The 19,695-nt window shown below is 36.2% G+C and overlaps 3 protein-coding genes across 10 annotated transcripts; 1 reads left to right on the top strand and 2 right to left on the bottom strand.

Annotated features, from left to right (window-relative positions):
- Nucleotides 1–1,227: 1,227 nt before the first annotated feature.
- Nucleotides 1,228–3,826, top strand: BMY3 (beta-amylase 3). The gene is made up of 3 exons (XM_086234369.1): nucleotides 1,228–1,612; nucleotides 2,192–2,674; nucleotides 2,764–3,826. Exons 1-3 carry the CDS (start codon nucleotides 1,388–1,390, stop codon nucleotides 3,649–3,651), a joined length of 1,596 nt encoding a protein of 531 aa, XP_086090495.1. The 5' UTR covers nucleotides 1,228–1,387; the 3' UTR covers nucleotides 3,652–3,826.
- Nucleotides 3,827–4,442: 616 nt separating this feature from the next.
- On the bottom strand, nucleotides 4,443–7,709 carry LOC147294251 (tubby-like F-box protein 3). 2 transcript variants are annotated; one of them, XM_086232142.1, is made up of 6 exons: nucleotides 7,050–7,709; nucleotides 6,526–6,613; nucleotides 6,172–6,301; nucleotides 5,905–6,084; nucleotides 5,199–5,684; nucleotides 4,443–4,900 (listed from the first exon to the last, which is right to left on the bottom strand). In XM_086232142.1, the coding sequence occupies exons 1-5, from the start codon at nucleotides 7,356–7,358 to the stop codon at nucleotides 5,213–5,215; spliced, it is 1,179 nt and encodes a 392-aa protein (XP_086088268.1). In that variant the 5' UTR covers nucleotides 7,359–7,709; the 3' UTR covers nucleotides 4,443–4,900; nucleotides 5,199–5,212. The 2 variants fall into 2 exon arrangements, with proteins under 2 accessions (XP_086088268.1, XP_086088269.1); XM_086232143.1 differs by having other exon boundaries at nucleotides 4,443–4,897.
- A 2,763-nt stretch (nucleotides 7,710–10,472) lies between these two features.
- On the bottom strand, nucleotides 10,473–18,382 carry LOC147294250 (uncharacterized). 7 transcript variants are annotated; one of them, XM_086234311.1, is made up of 13 exons: nucleotides 18,030–18,382; nucleotides 17,299–17,472; nucleotides 17,043–17,129; nucleotides 16,576–16,622; nucleotides 16,342–16,399; nucleotides 14,664–14,774; nucleotides 14,249–14,374; nucleotides 13,126–13,237; nucleotides 12,437–12,525; nucleotides 11,680–11,787; nucleotides 11,344–11,465; nucleotides 10,952–11,153; nucleotides 10,473–10,806 (listed from the first exon to the last, which is right to left on the bottom strand). In XM_086234311.1, exons 2-13 carry the CDS (start codon nucleotides 17,378–17,380, stop codon nucleotides 10,754–10,756), a joined length of 1,197 nt encoding a protein of 398 aa, XP_086090437.1. In that variant the 5' UTR covers nucleotides 17,381–17,472; nucleotides 18,030–18,382; the 3' UTR covers nucleotides 10,473–10,753. The 7 variants fall into 7 exon arrangements, with proteins under 7 accessions (XP_086090437.1, XP_086090436.1, XP_086090435.1 ...); XM_086234310.1 differs by having other exon boundaries at nucleotides 17,299–17,454; XM_086234309.1 differs by having other exon boundaries at nucleotides 18,035–18,382.
- Nucleotides 18,383–19,695: the final 1,313 nt, after the last annotated feature.

Below are 19,695 nucleotides of genomic sequence, written 5' to 3'. Positions count from 1 at the left end.
ATTTAATTAGAAGATGGAGAGAGGGATCGAGAAGATGAAGCAAATAATGTTTCAGGAAGTAGAAAAAAGCCACCAAGGGTGGTTCTGAAATTTACAGTTATTAAAAAAAATATATAGAATAAAAATAAAATGGAGTGCAAATATCGCCTCCATTGAATAAAATGCAATATCACTTAATCTATAAGGCCTCACCAAACACTAATCATATTATACACACATCACATGTGTACAATATTTTAATTCAAATAATTGCAATGATATTTTTTATATGAAAGAGATTATAAATATGGATAAGGAAGTTCTAAACCTGAATGAGACAACACCCAACCTCATCAGACACATCTAAACACATATCAACAGAACCATAACACATGATTATCCTGTTTTTTCTTTGGTAAATAACATTGTCTCTGGTCCTGTTAATAATTGAGACAGATACTAATTCTCATTTGGATAAGGAAATTATTATTATAAACAATCTTATTATTTGGTCCTTAAATAGAAAACACCCAATAATTTAAGGGAAACAAATATTTTTAGTCTATATTTTTTTCCGAAAACTGATTTGGTCTCTTGATTTCAAAACTTCACATTTAGTCGTTGTGATTTCAAAATTTCATATTTGGTCCTTGTGCTTTATGTTTTTTGCAATATGAGGACAGTTTTAACAAACTCAAAATTTCAGCTTTTGTTCAAAAATATAGTTGAAGGTTATATACATAATTTTTTGTTATTTTTTAGTAAAACACGTGAGTTTATTATTTTTAATTTGAGAAAAAATTGCATTAATATTCTTAAATTACAAACAATATAAAATATAAAAACCAAATACGAACTTTTTGAAACGAATAATGTTATAGTTACCACATTCTTATACCACATTTTTCTACCATCTCATGTGTCATTATTTTATTGGACAGAGTTTTTCTTTTTTTTTTTAAATTTTTATTTTTATTTTTTAGTATCTAATATATAAATACTATGTAAGTTATTACATAAAATGATATAAAATTATGGTATATATACACTACTGTTTTTGAAACTATCTAAACCAAAATTGTTCCTTTCCCATAATTTAACAGCCGCTCTACTTTGGCCTCTACCTGGACGACACGTGGCAGATGCTTTTTGCACTTTATTTTTCTTTATCCCCAAAAAAACGCGTCTGTGGTCCTCACTCCTCATTTTTATTGTCTATATAATGCTCCCAGGTTGCGGTTCCTTAACGTGTCAAAACTCATCGTCTCCAACCACAAGCTCTCAAACTCGGTGGATTTTCAGAGCAAATAAAAAATACCCTAATTTCCAATTTTTGGTCTATTGGGTCTGTAAGTGGTTTCGGGTCGCAAAAAGTTTGAGTTTTTTTGGGTTATTGAGCATTGGGGAAATGGAGGTTTCGGTGATTCGCGGCTCTCAGGCGACGGTCGGGCGGGCCGTGTTGGCGCGCAGGGAGTTGGGGTTTTGTAAATTGAGAGGACTTTCGAAGACCCAGATCTGTTTTGGTCAAAGTACGAGCTGGAAAGACTCCCGGCTTCGGTTTACTCTCAGGGCCGTACAGTCTGAACCGCTTCGGTCCGATAGAGTTTCGGGTCCTGCCAGAAGATCCAAACCGGTAAGGGGTTCTTCTTCTTCTTCTCTTTTATTGTGTTAAGTTTGGTTTCTCAGAAATTGGAAGATGGAAAAGAAAAAAAATAGTTGCAGAATAGGACTGTTTAGGTTGGAGTGGTTTTTGTGAGATTTTGATGAAGTGCCAAGTTTTATGATAATAAATTCATGAAAGTGTAAAAGGGTCTTCAGAAAAAATGACAATTTTGATGTTTGGTAGTTTCTCAATTCTTGGTTTGAAGTCCAGAATTACTGTTAGAACCTGTTTTTGTAGAGTCGATTTCATGCTTTGAGTTCCAAAAATTGTACATATGAGTTGTAAAATGGGTCAGGTAAATGTTATGCAGTATGACTGCAAACACCTAATCAATAAAATCAATCCTCTATTGCATGTTTTGCAAAAGATATACAGCTGCTTAAATCACTCAAGGAAACTTGGTATTTATGTTAATTGACTGACTGGTCAGCCTGATGTTTTTACAAAATCAATCCTCTATGTTTCAGAAGCTTGATCTTTTATTTATTTATTTCCTGTCATGACTATTATAAGTTAATTGACTCATTATTCTTGCTGTTTAATTTGCAGAAAGATGGAGTAAGATTATTTGTTGGGTTACCCCTGGATGCTGTTTCAGACTGCAATGCAGTAAAGCATCCTAGAGCAATTGCAGCTGGATTAAAGGCTCTGAAGCTACTTGGGGTGGAAGGCGTGGAGCTTCCAGTCTGGTGGGGAATGGTTGAGAAAGAAGCCATGGGGAAGTATGACTGGTCAGCCTATCTTGCTATTGCAGAGATGGTTCAGAAAGCTGGTCTCAAGCTCCATGTTTCACTCTGCTTCCATGCATCTGCACAACCGAAAATCCCACTCCCTGAGTGGGTGTCTCGCATTGCTGAGTCCCAACCTAGTATGTTCTTTACAGACCGGTCAGGGCAGCAATACAAAGAGTGCCTATCACTTGCTGTTGATGAACTTCCTGTTTTCAATGGAAAGACTCCAATCCAAGTTTATCATGACTTCTGTGAAAGCTTTAAATCTTCATTCTCGCCTTTCCTTGGTTCCACAATCACGGTAAGAGTTCTAATTCCAAAACTCTACAATGAAACATGAGTCATCTTTGGTTTCATAGAGGTACTGAAACTTCCATTGCTATATTTCAGGGCATCTCAATGAGCCTAGGACCAGATGGTGAGCTTCGCTATCCTTCTGATCACCGGCTAGTAAAAAATAGTAGAATTCCTGGAGTCGGAGAATTCCAATGTTATGATGAAAACATACTTAGCATCCTTAAACAGCATGCCGAAGCAGCGGGAAATCCTTTGTGGGGTCTTGGTGGTCCCCACGATGCTCCGAGCTATGACCAGACACCAAACTCAAGCAACTTCTTCAAAGACCATGGGGGATCATGGGAGTCTCCATATGGTGACTTTTTCCTTTCCTGGTATTCAGACCAGCTCATATCTCATGGAGAGCGGCTCCTCTCCCTTGCTGCTTCAACTTTTAGTGACACTGCAGTGACAATTCATGGCAAAGTCCCACTAATACACTCTTGGTACAAAACAAGGTCCCACCCTTCCGAGCTGACATCTGGGTTGTATAATACATCCTCTAGAGATGGCTATGAAGCAGTTGCACAGATGTTTGCAAGGAATTCCTGCAAAATGATATTGCCTGGATTGGACCTATCGGACGAACATCAGCCACAAGAATCACTTTCAAGTCCCGAGTTATTACTCTCACAAATAAGAACAGTTTGCAGAAAGCATGGGATTGAGATTTTTGGGCAAAACGCATCACTTTCAGCAGCTCCAGGAGGCTTTCAACAGATAAAGAAGAATTTGCTGGGAAAGAATGGGATGGACTTGTTCACTTATCAGAGAATGGGAGCTTATTTCTTCTCACCTGAACATTTTCCATCATTTAGTCAATTCGTCCGGAGCCTTAATCAACTACAATTGCAGTCAGATGACTTACGTAGTGATGAAGAAGTTTCCGAGTCTGTGCATGTGAATCCAGAATCAGACATCCACATGCAAGCCGCTTTATAGTAGTTAGAACTTAGAAGTATATTCATGTAAATATGGAACCTGTATTCTATACTTGTGTCTGAAGACCTTATAAACTAAAGCATAACAAGAATAGCCAGTATTCTACTGGTTTTACGATGTACCAAAAACTATGGTAATATGAACAATTTAAGCTTGCCTCTTTTTGAGTGGTAAATTTTCATTGTACTTCCACTTTAGGCTGCTCAGTTCATTGATTTGATAACTTGGCGACCAAATCTTGGGTGTCTATACTTGTTAACCCTTTTTTTTTTTTTTTTTTTTTTTCTCTTTTTGATTGGATGATTGTATGTGAGTGCATATGCTTGTGAAAGGCGGCGGTTGTCAACCCAATACAGGTGTGCCCTGCCAGTCTTGGCAGTACTATGCACCAAGTTTTCAAGAGTTGGTTTTAGCATCTGCAAGTGGCATAGAAAGAAAGTTTAGAAATTCAAGTATGATACGGTTTGATCAACAAACTTGCCATGCTTTGTCACCCCTACAAAAGCCAACTCAATGAGCCTATCGCTAGATTCCAGCCAAAGAAAAGAGAGAGCTCATTGCTATATAGCCCAAGTCCACAAGGAACCTGAATTACATCTGACCTTGCTCTGAAAACTTGCAAAATAGGAGCTGCATACAGGTCCAAAAAAAAATTGCAAAATAAATCGTGCACATGAGCAACTCAGTTAGAAGACAAGTAGAATCTTCAACTACTTCAAGTTTTCTTCAAATTCACTAAATTTATAACACGGTGTCGAACATCTAATCAAACTAGGAGGAAAAGAAGACTATGATGTTCCATTTTAAAGCCCGGAAGAGAAGATGGCTGTCCACATTGATAAAGCTTTGCAAGCAAAAAGAGTTTACAAGTCTGGATTTTCTTCTCCAAAAAAAATAAAATAAAAGAATTCATTGGCTGATTTACAACCTATAATACTCTGACTGAAACCAGTACGTATACTGAAAATTAATATGGTGTGAAATGGCAGCACGACAGGTTATTATAGAAACAGTTACTATATACATTAACAAATAAAATATACAACACATGGTGAACGAGTGGATGACAAAGAACAAAGCTCTCCAACTTTAAATTTCAGAACCCTGCCACGATTTGACAAAGTGGTGATCCAAGAAGGTCTGAAGCCTCGGGAGTATGTCACCTGCGTACCCAGCCCAGCACTCGATCACCTTCAGCAAACACTCTCATTGATTCAACTCACTAAATGACCTTCAAACCTAGCTGCTACTGGACCACAAGAAAAGTATAGGGTTAATCATGCTCATCTAAACAGATACATGTACACTAGGTAAATTTACTACAGACCATTAACTTAAACATCATTTACATTGAAGCTCAAATAACCTACAGAGTCTGGAAGTGTTACTGATATCTAGTGTTAAGGAGTTACGTTCATTTATATAATAGTCGGTTAATTTAGGTTTATATTGAACTATTCAGCCAGAAGTGTTACTGATATCTGTTTCACTAATGTCAACTATATCAGATTCCTGAAGATTCAGTTTCCAAATCAATAATCTCATACCTGTTCATAATGTATTATTCACAAGCGATCTTGGTGTCAAAGCTGCTGAGGCAGATTGAAAATGCCTGGAATGCTGATATTGGGTACCGATAATCCATGGTAAATAAATCCTTGCCCACTTTTCCAAATTGGAGGATGATCTTCTCGTGTTCTGGCCCAGCTGGTCCATTTTCTGGAGAAGCCACCAACTGAAAGTTTTTCACTGAAGCAACTGTTACTCGTCCATGAAAGTTCAAACACCAACACTGGAGTTGCTCATGCCACCTAGGAGACTTGTTTCTTAGCACCAGCAACCCATCTTTCTGTCTGGCCAAAGGCCCTGATAGGAAATTTTCCTTGAGGGTTGATTTCGATCGGAAAAATGGGAGGGATGGAAAGAATTCTGCATTACTCGATAAAACCTCAGCCTGTGTGGGGGCTACTCCTCCAGGTTCAACTGCAGTGGCAGGAATGGCATCCATGGTACACTGCATTCTCCTCGGACCCCTGCTTGTACAAACTCTGTCAGTTTTTTAATTTCCTCAGTTTGTTAAAATGAAAATGCACCCTGATCTACGTGTAATGACCACAGCTCACAATGTTTTTGTGAAGATTGCAGGAAAAAAAAAAGAAGCAAGAAGGAAAACAACAACAGTCCTTCTGCAGATGGAACTAAAGATTAAAATAAGGAAACTTCTACAACTTGTCATACAAGCATTAGTCTTACCTGGAACCCAACATATTTAGTTCATATTGGATGTGAGCCATTGGATAGTTGCCAGCAGGGACCCTAGGTGAAACTTGTTTCAAATTCACTAGCCTAGTAGAGCGACTTTTTGTAATCTTGGCTCCCACATGAGTTGGTTGTCCATCAAAGATTGTGAACTTTGTTCCCAAAAAATTTGATCTTCACAAAGATAAGGGGAAAAAAGTGTTAATATTTAAGCTCATGGTGAACAGGAAATGGTCATATCATAAGGATCTTTTGGCGCACCTCAGTTTCCCAACATAGTTGCTGCTCCCCTTTGACATATCATCAGAATGCAGTGAGATAATATAATCGGTGCAGGTGGGACGTTTATATTTGCGGGCAGCAAGTATGAACTTTCCCTCATCAGTTAGTGCTGCCATGGACACACGAAAGTTAGAATCTTTAGTATAGGTCCACTATTTACAGAAAGTGACAGCAATTTCGTGAAACGAAAATCAAGACCTAAATGAACCAACTAAATAAAACTAGATCAAAGATGGAAAGGCCATATCTTTGAGAAACAACCTAAAAGCTACCTATCGTTCAGAATGTACTAAACAGCAATGAAACTTTCATTCCAGGTTAGCAAATGCTCACCATGGGTCAGACTGAGGAAAAGATAATATGTTTGGGTGGAACGGTTCCGTTTTATAAAGCAGCGGAGGAGATCATCCCTTGGACCAGGCTGCAACCAACAACAAAATATATTGAAAATATGTATTAATAAAAAAAAAAAATAAAAATTTTTTGAAGGTATGAAACAAAAATAAAAAATTTGGCAAACTCAAGAGTTTCCCATCAGAATATCAAACACAACTAGAGCACAGAGCAAGATTCACATGATCTTAGACTCTTCCCATCACTATTAACACTACATGACATCTAAAAATTTGAATACTAAACACTCTCTTCATAGTAAAGGCTCAAAGCAAATGAAAATAGTCACATAGGAATATAGGATAAGCAATTTTAGTGCCACTAATAAAGATTACAATAACTGAGAATTTGGCATCCAAATAACAACAGAAATCAATATTAAAAAAAAAAAAAAAAACATTTTCCTCGGGATTTATTTGTTTAACTGAAACTGAAAAAAAAAAAAAAAATAGAGAGAGAGAGACCTGCTTGACGGAGATGGGGAAGGTCAACTTCCCAGAGAGCTCAGGAGCTTTGACGATCTCTTTGGTGAGGTGTCTCCAGCTCCGGCAAACACCAGCACAGGCGACGACGCTCTTTCGCGGCGGCCAAGCGGCCTCGGAGGCCTCGATTCTCACCAGCACCTCTCGGAGAAGCTCCTGAGGCATCTGAGCCCAGCAGCTCTGCTTGAGCGACCCGCCCAGCTGCTCCGCCGACCCGCCCGACCCGTCTTGCACCACCCGCTGCGAGCGAGAAGAAAACCTCATCTCCTGGATTATACTCCGTATCGACATTTTTCTCTTCAACTCTGTAATCAACTCGATTACAACTACAACCGACTAAGAATCGATGAAAATGAGTTTATGGTTTTGATTTTGGAATCGGGGATTGGGATTTAAGAAGAAGAAGAGGATCGAGTGGGCAACTAGGAATATTGGTCCTCCTTTGTTTACATTTTTTTTTTTTTTTTCTCTCTCTCGAGGCTCTCCTACTACCGTAACAAGCAAACACAGGTTACAAAAAACAAAATGATTTTCTTCTTCTTCTTATTTATTGTTTGGTTAGTGGGAAAATAAATACAATAGCCATCCTATTTCTCTTTGTAGAAGCAAAGCATTAAAGCAATTAGACAATTGTTGTTATTATAAGACCTTTTCTCTTATTGATATATAGTGCCTACACGTAGATACAGAGAAGAAAACAAGACTTAATTGTTCAGTAAATATCTAATGTGCAACCAAAATTAAAACGTGATTTTTTATTTTTATTCTTACTGAATAAGCTCCCCAATTTTTAATTTAAATGTTTTAAAAGTTTCAACTAAAAAATGTCGAGAGTAATGTAGAGCAATGTCCCACATCGGAAAACTAAAGTTTAGTACATGTGTTTATAAGTCTTGGGCCTCTCTACCCATTACCAATTGGTTTTGGGTTGGATGCTCTAATTCTATTATAGTATCAGAGCTTGGTTATTAACGTGCTCCCACGTCACCCAATACAATTTGTTCACGTATAAGGCTCAAAATCTCGCCACACGTGCGGGGGCGTGTTGAGAGTAATGTAGAGCAATGTCCCACATCGGAAAACTAGAGCTTAGCATATGTACTTATAAGTATTGTGCCTCTTTTGTTATGGCACGGGTGATTGAGCTGCATGCACTGATGAGATTCGAGATGGATTGAGATTATTTTAGAACAATCAGCAAATATTATTTATGAGATTGGGATGAAGCTCATTTGTTGGCTTGATTTAAGCAAAGTAACCCCTACATAGTTTGTGACTTTGGTGTGAATTATTGGTTAAATGTATATCATTATATGTGTGGTAAGGTCCTCGAAAGTAGGCCCCACAGGCACACACGGATTCAAGTCTCAATCGATGGGCGGAGGCGCGCAGGCACAAAATTGCCGGCTAAACTTGAATTACTAGTGGGGACCGTGGGGTATCTTTCTGACTTGACTCCGATCAAACCTACTCAACGCAATGCAAAATTACAAATTCCCTCTTCGGCTGCTGTCCCTACTACTACTATTGCATATACAAAACACACAACTACATGCACATTTTCTTTTTCTTTCATTCTCCCAATCTTCAATTACCAATAATATATCATATTATGTTGCCAAATTCTTAAATCAAGTTAATTATAATTCCAATAAATCTAAATCATATACTCTTATCTGTTTCCTCTCTCTCTCTCTCTCTCTCTCTCACAAACGCTTACACGGCAAGCATGTTAAAAGGACAAAAGAATAAATACCAAAACCAAAAAGAAACCGATTAGCCCAAAGAGATGTAGTAATGATTCAATGAGGACATGACTTATTTATCTTGGTGCAGTTAGCGAGAGGAACGCTTTGTTTGTCGGTTGTTAATCAGTCTCACTCTTTGTCTAATCAAATTCCACCTACAAAATGAGAAACTCTCGAGGGCAAACCTGATAAAAAAAAATTGACTCTCATCCAAGAGGACTGGGGCTAAGGTTTAATATTTGACTCTTATTCTAGTTACATTGGCTTCATTATGCATGAAGCATGCCTTGCATCTCATTTTGCCCCGAAACTCATTTCGTCTCACTTTGCCTCACAATCTATCCCTGTAGTTTAATTGCCCATTTTATCATGTCTGTTAGTTTTTTCATTAGTTAATCTAACATGGCGCTCATACGACATGATTTTGATGGGTACCACATCAGCTTGGCTAACGAAAAAATACGAGGTGAGTTCAAGGGCCAAAGTGAGTGAGTCAATGAGTTTTAAGAAGAAAAGTGAGACACAAGACATAGTTCAAGAGGCATTAGACATAGTTAAGCCTATTACATAATCCCCTTTATCATAGTGAAAAGATTTGAAAGAGAGAGATGAGTGAATATTCCAACAGGATGCCACCACCAAAGGAATGATGATTATAAGTTTTACACCACCAACCCAACAGGAATTTAAGATGTTGATTCCCCCTTCTCATTCATTTGTCTCACAAAAAGTGAAAGCACATACCACATGCAACTGGCATGAAAGTGACACTTGCCATTTTTAAAATGGCACTATTGCAGAAAGAGGATGGATGCCAGCATTATAAATCACATGAACAATATGATATTCCCTAGCATCCTAATCTACTTGCACCTAGGCCAACCTTAAATCATCTTTCTAGTGTATTCCCAAGTGACCTAAGACATCAATAACATTTCTAGTGTATTCCCTCGCTTAGGGCTATAGTGGCTTATTGTAACTCACCCCTTAATGTGTTAAATGGCAAGAGGACATTATATCTAAGAATCCCAACTTATGATTGCATCACAAAAGGGCAAAGAGCCATCGAAGCATCGTGAATTCAGCCCATTCTATCCAGAAACATCAGAAATAGCAGATATTTTAATCACAAACAAGCAAGCTCATTGAAAATAAAAGACCGAGACATTTAAAAAAATTCCTAGCACCATAACAGAAGCTGTCTAAGTCTGTTGCTGTCACTCATTAGTCTTGTGCGGCTTGCTGTCACATTAGTCTTGTGCCACTTTCATTGCATAAATGCTAATAGCAACTTACCAGGTCCCACCAACAGAGAGCTCCCACTTAATTTCACATTGAATTGGAGCAACGCATTTCCATCTCCACCAAACCTTCGATTGCAACAAGAGAAAATGATGTATTTTCTGGCATTTACTTACCTATCCTTGAGGAGTTGCCACTGACCAATGACATCAATAAAATATATGACTGACATCACATATATTTATTTGATTAAGCAGTCAATCTAAAACTCACATAATAAACTATTACTATTCTTCTTGTTGTGGCTGCTGCTGCTATTACTAGTACTACTATTATTACTAATGAACCTTTCTCTTTATGTCCATGTAATGATGTAACAAATCCAAGATCATATAGAAGACTTATAGCAAAGGGAGACAAAATATTGAACCACACTAATGTAACAAAAAATATGCAGCGATTAGAAGAATAAAATTGATATTTACAAAAGTCAGAGAAACATATCTTCTGACAGAAGTTTAAAACAAAATGCAGCAGTTGGTATCTAAACATGGTCAGTCATTAACTATAATTCAGAAGCCTCGAATGAACCATTTAAAGATTTGCTTAGTCAATATCAGAAAAGAATCCTATGTCCTAACCTCTAGTATTAGGTTAAATAACACCTTCACCAAGCAGAAATTACTGTCAGGACTCCTATATAACGGGTACACTACCATTTTGCTGCTGCATGGTCCCCAGAGATTGTCCTACAAAACCAATGACATGATCCTTATAAAAAATATTTACCATCTTGGAAGTAGTTACAGCACAAATCAAACAAGAACAAATTTAATCTACACTTGTAAATGGAAGATAGATATATAAAACACTGCAAATCTAATAAAGATATACCTGAGTTACCCGCAAAAGAATAAGGTTTTGAAAGAATTTTGGTTCTTGTTAAACCGACGCCAGCAACCTGAGGCCTTGGAACATTATCTACAGGAAACTGACCAGAAGGCAAGCAACCTATTGATTTCCCCAAGCAAACTTCTGAATTTTGTGCAAGCATTTGATCAGGTTTTCGTACAGAAGCCAAAGACTGTGCATCACTCTGTTTTACAATACGTGATGAGCGTTAAATTAGCACCTCACTAAAAACATCGATGAGAGAGGGCGGGGGGGGGAGGGGGGAGGGGATGGAAACAAACTTGCATATCTTTTCTTGAAACAATGCAAAATATCGTACTACCCAAGCTAAACATCAGGTTCAACTTTCAACACCTTAATATTATTGAACTCACCATGTCACTGCAAAACTCCTTAGTTGATGCCACTGCCTCATAGTAAAGATGACAAAGTGAGGAACGGAGCCGATTGCTTTTTTGAGAGTAATATAATTTAGTAGCAAGGGGAAGAGGACAATCTGATTAATACAAAGCTCATTGTCAAATACTGTAAACAGAGAGCACACACAGTCGATTACTGGAAAATAAGGATAATCAGGATAAACTTTCCTAAGCAGTTCATTTTAATTCAAAAGATACATTTGATAGTCTATCTTTAAGCCACAAGATCTCATTGTTAATATTTGATACTATGATGTACATGAATTGAGCAAATTACACAATTATTAGTACCTTTGGTTGGCAGGCAGCATTCAGGGGCTTGCTTAGTCTTCTTATATTTAAGAGCAGAATCATTAGGTATTTCACTTCCAGAAATAGTTCCTTTTGGAGAATCCCTATCTGCACACATGCATGAAATACATATCTACACATGAATACACCATAAATTTAAAAGCAGCTACAGAATCTATAAAGTTTCAGTTATATTAAAGGCAATAATTACCGATATTTAAGAACATTGACTCCCAAATATAGATTAAAGAAATAAATTTAAAGTAAAACAGAAACAAAGAATTCCATGTGTTGTTTCTTCCCAATTTCCGTTCCTTTTTTTTTCTTTTGGGTGGGGATGGATATTCTCTTTGAATTATCGTGTAAAGAGTCAAAATACACGCACAACTGCACACACTCCAAAATTTTAATTTAGGCTCAAAATTAAATAGAAGCACAAACACATCAGACATCCAATATTGAGAAATGTAACAGGTTGTGAACTTTCTGACAGCCTATGTGCTCACTTCATGGGTCAAATCAAGTGCTATTTGCAATGCATCTTTCACGGTATGTATACTCGTAACTGAATTAGTCAAGTAAGAAATTAATTTGTTACATATTTCCTTGTTGATTATCACATTTCTCCACAGACATCTTGCTATTTGTTCCCATCATATTATAGTATGACACTTTTGAGCCAAATGCCCACAGAGGAACATTCTACTGAGGGAATTATAATGAAATAAAACTTCCAACAATTAAAATCTAGCCTCACAGGGACATGCATCCTGAGTACTTGTGAGTTTTGATACAGCAGATGCTATTCCTAGAGCATCTGATAGTGGTAGCTGCTCACCTGCTATCCTATAAGAGGAAGAAAAAAAGGATTTGCATCATATAATGAAAACAAAAGAAAAATATGTAACAGTATTTAAAGGCTGCTTCTATTAAAAAAAAAAAATTTGTCTTAACATTAACAACAAGCCATTGCATCTGACTTGTATAAAGGATGCAAGAATATATTCTAGTTTGAAACTTTGCAATATAAGACATTAATAAAAGAGGAAACCCCTTCTCTCCGTAAGAAGCCAAAGGGGGAATAGATTCAGGGACAAACAAAAGAAAGATTCACCTAGATCACATGCCTCATTATCTGAACATTCTTTCAACCTCAGTAAAGGACAGATGCATAAAGCCACTAAAAGTCCATTTCTCTAAATTGCCCCACACACAATGCACAAGTACTTAAATACCTTAAAAGAGAAAATTGAAAAATGACAGTACAGTATTTAGCTGGCATAAGATCAGACCAATTAAAAGAGCGAAAGAAACTGACTAAAGGGAAAGAGACAGGGCACTAGTATGCAATATATGTTCAAAGTTCAAATAGACAGTTCTAAGGTACTTAAGATATGGATATAACCATAACTCAAATTAATGAACCATAAGAATAAAAAATCATACATTTTTATCCGTTTTGTTGGAGGACGCATCACACATGTTGAGTAATTGGTATTTCCAGGACTAACTCCTGAACCATCCATCATATATTTCGCGTCTACATAAGCTGAATTCCCTAGATGAAATAGTAAATAAATGAAGAAATCTCAATACAGATTGAACAGTATAATAATTTATTTAATTTCTATACTTTTTTTTTTTTTCAAAATACAAATTTAAACATATTTTCCCAAGCATGTTTCACAGCAAAGATAACGCAAAAAAACAAGCCAACTTAAAGGGGCTATTGTGACATTGGTAGATGATATCAAGAACAAACCTAAACTTCCGGGAGAATCTTAAGGATAAACACAATCTGCAATATGTCAATATTTCGCATAACAGGGCTACTTTTGATTCGAAAAAGCTGTCACATAAACTTTGATACAGCTCATATAACCATTAATCAATTCTGATCACATGTCCTTAGTCTTGTTTAATAAACCACTACATGTAGGCACTAGCTACATGTTTTCTTTAATAAAGAATATAATTCTTTTTCATTACTAGCTCATTAACAGGACAAAAAATGAGATAGCACACACAGAAATTGACAATCCAGAAGACTTGCAAAAGAGATATGCCATCCAGAATACACATACACTGGCACTACCCAATAAGTGTAGCAAAAAGATATGATAACTGAAAAACTAAGGGCCCATTTGACAATGGTTTTGTTTTTTGTTCTCTGTTACCTTTTTTCTATTAAAGAGAAAACGAAAAGATATGAAGAAGAGGAGGGAGAAAGATGAGAAATGAGAAAGAAATGAGGGAGAAAACATAAATCTAAAAACTACTTAAAGTATAAATAGTTTTTAGCTTTGTTGTATAAACCGTGCTATATATTTTCTATCCTTTCTCCCACATATCTACCATTTCTCTTCTCACTTTCATTTTTTTTTTTCCCCTTCTATATCTTTAACTAAACATAAAACGTTACCAAATAGGCCGTAAGTTACAACTTATAAGTAAAAAGGCAACCAGTGAGGCCAGGAAAAGGAAAACATAATAAAACAAACCAGAAATTGAATATGAGGAAAGGCAAGAGATCAAATTGAAGAAAAAGATTAGGGCAAGAAAGAGTTACTTTTTGCCTCCATAAAACAGCAAGAATTCATTCCATTTTGTCCATCCAACTGGGATTGTGACAGAGAAATATCAACCGCATCTACAAATTCAGACCTTTCTAGCTCCCCCACTGATGTGCACTGGTCTAGAAAAGGTTAAGCACCATCAAATTGTCACAACATTAAAGATAAAATAGGCGCTGAATTAGGACAGATGCCTTTAAAATGATACTTGCAAACACCCAGAAGATAGTTTTAAACAATGACTATTGTAAACTCTTTCAAAACACTGGAAGTTTTCTCCACTTTGGGTCAAATAGAAAAGGAAAGAGCGAAAAGGGGTGAGTGGGGGATCGGTAGAAAGTGTCCTAAAGAACAATGAATATACTAAATTTTACTACTGGAATTATTCAAAGAAAAAAAAAAAAAGGATACTAGCATAAGCAGTTAATAACTTTTTCCTCTCCTTCCTTGGAGGCTTCCTTTGCCCCATGCCATTAAGCTCCAAAGTTGTTTCCTGTGTAAAATTTAATAACCTACAAAGTTCTGAAAATTTCGGGTCATCTCAGCATAGGCCACCACAAGCAAACTTAAAGAGTTATAGAAAGCAACCAATTTGCAAAAACTACATGCAGGCTCATAAACATTGATATGGTCCTTCACACATTAAAAGATCCTAAATTGGAATTGGGCTAAGCATTCAGCACATCACATACAAGACACATGAGCAACAAAAAAAATCCAGAATATAGACAATTAATTCACATCCAATAGATTTCCGTTAGGTGCTAGCATCAATTTCCAATCTTTTCTTACATGATTAAGTGCCTAGAAGTATATTAAACAAATAATTGTACCTGCCACTACTTAGTACTCTACCATCTAATATAGAAACACCTAATTAGGACAACATTGGATATCTGAAAGTTCAAATTAGTAAATCAAGGACGGAACTGAAATTATAAAATGCCTTTATAGGATGCAAATTATTAAATGCCGTTATCAAGGATGGCTATTTTGTAGGTAGAGTGGATGGAACGAAGTCAGAGGACTTCTGAAGATTCTACTGGGGAAGAAGTGGAGGGCATGTGGAATAGAGTTAGTTATTAGGCATCTGCAGGCTTCAATTTCCTCCCATTTTCAGGATATACCATTCTTCCTTGTTCGTGTGCATTGGATGGTGGCGGTCTCTTAGGTTTTCTGCTGTTTTGTTTAGATGTTTTGCATTGTTAATTTGAGTTATTCTTGGACTTCTGTTATGTTTATAGCAGCTGGTATCTTGGAGGTTCTGCATGTTTTTAAGGGAACACCTTTTCCACTATGTTTGTATCTTTATTTTCTTCATATTAATAAAATTTGTGTTTCTCTAAATAAATGAATAAATAAAATAATGGAACTAGTGTATAATATTGATACCAAGAAACCCCCGAGCTACCATAAAGGTGGAGTGTTCTTCATATTGACATACACCTATCGAATTGAAGGGAAATTTTCATGAGGCAATAAAAGGTTAAACATGTTATACATTAACAGAGGTGCGCAGTTAAGAAATGTCATTTAAAATGACACAGACCAACTATCATAGTTGGAAAAATATATTGGCATTGTAACAAGGACTTGGGATCAAATCCTACCATAACCAAGGTTTGAGGGGGTTTATAGGATGGGAGGACTACTTTTTGTTGGTGTTTGGTAGCCCATAAGTTCAATGGGCCTACAATAGAGGGGGAAAAGATAAATGATAAGACAAAAAAAAGTAAAAAAATAAAGAAAAGATTGAGCTTTTGATACATTTTGATGAACTCAAGTTTTCAGCAAAAATTAATGTTGTTTTCTCTTATTTGTGTTTCTAGTGTGTGTTTATGCATGGGTTTTCCAATGAGTCCTACATTATCTTTGAAATTTTTTACTCTCGATTTTCTTTTGGGTGAATGCCTGCGTGGATGTGTTTGGCTGCTAAAATTATAAAATGCAAGAACACTGGACCAACACATATATACACATGCAAGAAAGAAAAAAAAAAAAAATATATATATATATATATGCATGTGTGTGTATGTATAAAAGATTTAAGTAAAACAAATAAAAAAAGTTTAGGAAAAAAAATCCAAACCTGCATGAGCCGCATATTGACTGGCCTTGACTGGTTTTTTGCAAGCATTGCAACATACCTTCACAGTGATATTAAGCAATCAGATAAGTTAGAGATCATGCATGCAGATGTAAGCACATTAAATCTCAATTAATTACACAACTCAGTTGGGTAATTTTTAGGTACCATGTCTCCGTTTTACATAAAAATAGATCAATACAATAACATGACAAAGCAATGTGACCCAAACCTTACCAAATGCAAAGGATCAGTCATCGGCTTCAAACCAAACACATGCATATCTGCAGACAAAAATGGAAATCATCAAAGAGGTTATGAAACTACAAACTCCGAAAAGCAAAAAGGCTTGTGTGAAATTATAAAATGTTACAGTACGGAGTTATAACTTATAACACCAAGAACTGTGATACCATATGCATCTGTAAAACCCAATATTTTATAATAGAAAATAAAAGATAAAAATTTTATCAGCAAAAATTGATCTAATTTTTCTTAATTATGTACTTCATTATGTATAGAATAATAAATTAAAAGATCTTAGTCTACCACCATGACCCCATTATCATTAAATATCGCCATGTTACTATAGCTTTTCCATGCAAGAAGACTCATGATTAAATCAAACAAACCCCGGCTACATCATACATGAAACAAATGCACTTCTTTATTAAAGGGACGTCTGCAATAAATAAAGAAATGACCTTCTTCGTCAAGCAAATTTGCTTCATTTGCCTCACTGAACTCTCTACAAATCAATTGAGCAGCAAATTTCTGATGGCCAACTTCCTCTGTCAGAAAGAGACAGAGAATGAGGTTAATAAGAAACTGAAGCAACCAATAAAATGCTAAACATTAACGAGTCCACAAATCATAGGTAGAGCATAAGTGGGGCAGAGCGTAGAAAGTCCACATAATGCACAAAACTGCATGCATCCCAAAGTCTCATTATATTTATACCTGCCATGCTTTGTGAGACACTCCCAGCTGCAAGAAGCCTTGCCATCACCGCCATCCTCCCACTTCCAACTGAGCATACCATTGGGACTTGTATATCTGTAAGTAACAATTAGCAACACTAACTTCCACTGTCGCAAAATTAGTCCATGTAAAGCCCTGCAAACATTATCCACCCTGGCATTTTCAAACAATAACTAAAAATCGCTATATAAAAAATAATACTAATAATAATAATGAATAAACAATAAAGTCAGGGTAAGGCCCACTCAACAGCTGGGCTCAATATTCACATAGCAGACATATTTGAAAAATGCAGTGGCAATTCACCGTTATAAGCATGACCCATGTAGCAGCACCACAATCTACAAGCAGACATATTTCAAAAATGCAGTAGCAATTCAACATTATAAGCATGACCCATGTAGCAGCACCATACTCTATATCATGTGGAATATAAGGAAGAAAATGATTACGGTTTTTTACGGAATGGCACTTTAGCTTCAATCCAAATTTCAAACAAACATTATTCGCTACTCCCTAATCCAAATTTTACAAAAACTAAAAAAGAATAAAAAAATTCAAATTCATCATTAAGTGTCAAACGCAAAAGACACGTCCACAAATGAGTAATATAGTCCAAAACCCTACCAAAAGGTTCAAGCTGAAGTGCAATAAGTAATCATGCTTAATCAACCACTTCAAATAATCAAACCAAAATCAAGCGGATTCACCTCACCTCAGTCCGTACAAGCAAACAGTCCGAACAAAAAAGCCGATCAAATCCCTCGCAATTAGTGAAAACGGGACCAAATCGGAGAATCCGAATGGGTGATGAGTGAAAATTTCGGAAGCTCGGAGCAATGGCCGTGAGAGAATGTTTGAATGTGCGTGACAATGGCGAAAGAGGAAACCCTAGAATTGGGATAGAGAGAGAATTTTACTTCTTCTATTTTTTTCCTTTTTGGTGTGTGCGAGAGAAGAGAAAAATAGCACGGGCTGCTGAGTCTCTCTCTATTTGTTTTGTCTGTCTATCCCTTTCTCCTCCGAGAGGAGAAAGAGAAAGAGAGAAGAGGTGGCAAAGCTATACGAGTGGGAAGGACTTTCTGAATTGGTTTGGCCGCGCGTATGAAATATATATGCGTTTCTTTCTCAACTGCCAGCACGTGCTTCACACCGCACTGCATTAATTAAAATATAATTGTCCACATCATATAAGTCCAACAAAAAAATATGCTCAAAATTGATTTATTTTTTATTTTTTATCGGTAATTAAAATTAATTTTTTATTTCCTAACACAGATGGAGTTGTGTGATAATGCAATATTAATATGTAAGAGCCTCTTCTATGAGTCAGAATTTGTAACAAGCTCATATTAGCAACATTTAGATATTACACAATATACGTATAAGTTTTGAAATTTGTTATTCATGATAATATCCAAACTCATTTCTAAATATAGAATCATTTCTAAATATAGAAAAGATGATAAGAAGTGAAGAGGAGTATTTGGAGAAGATGGAAATTGAATTAGGATTTAGAGCTTTGTGGGGTTGTTGGACTGTTGGAATGTTTTAATACCTTGTTAAGTGACTCTCCAAAACAACGTTATAGTAGCCTTCTCCCAAACACATGCTCCACTACTTCTTTTCTCCTTAGAAAATCAGCAACCTCTTTTTAAGTCATTTTTACAAACACTATTGTTCCCTCTAACTTTGTAAGAAAAGAAATCAAGAATCATAGAGTTAACCGGACCAATTTAGATCCGCCCCTAATTCTTACATAATCTAGAAATTTGATCAAAACTTGTAGAGCTTTTGCATGTCAAATCTTGTTGAATATGCTATACATTCTAATATTGGTACACTTTCCAACATGTTTATCATAAAGCAAATACAGTCACGGTTGAATCTGCAAAATATCATTATATTATTGTTTCATTCCTTTCCATAGTCACACTATCGGTATATAAATTCAGAGTAACCAAAGGTTTTTTTTGCAATTAAAGAAAGAAAGATAAAATTAAATGGCTTGTGCTTTATGGTTTATTTTGCTTCACAATGATGAAATAGTTTCAAATTCGAATTTGTCCAGTTGGAAGTAGACATTAAGAATGACCCTAACTTAGGGCTTGTACGACAATGCTTCTAGAAAGCATAAAAGCACTTTTAAATAGTAAAAAACATTTTTGCTTGCGTTTGGCAACAAATTAAAAAAGATTTTGGGTTATAAAAGCACTTGAAAGCGCTTGGTAGAGAATCACATGTTTTTCTATCACGTGCTTGTTCGATAAGCGCTTTCAAGTACATTTACTTGTTTGGCAGTGCTTTTAGAATGATTAAAAGCGCTTTCAAATAGTCAAAAGCGCTTTTGCTTATGTTTGGCAAAAAAAAGTGTTT

This window comes from Dryas octopetala, chromosome 2 (genome assembly GCF_963921425.1).
Source record: "Dryas octopetala chromosome 2, drDryOcto1.1, whole genome shotgun sequence".
Lineage (NCBI taxonomy): Eukaryota > Viridiplantae > Streptophyta > Magnoliopsida > Rosales > Rosaceae > Dryas > Dryas octopetala.
The sequence above is the reverse complement of the archived record's forward strand: the minus strand, read 5'-3'. Positions and strand labels throughout refer to the sequence as shown.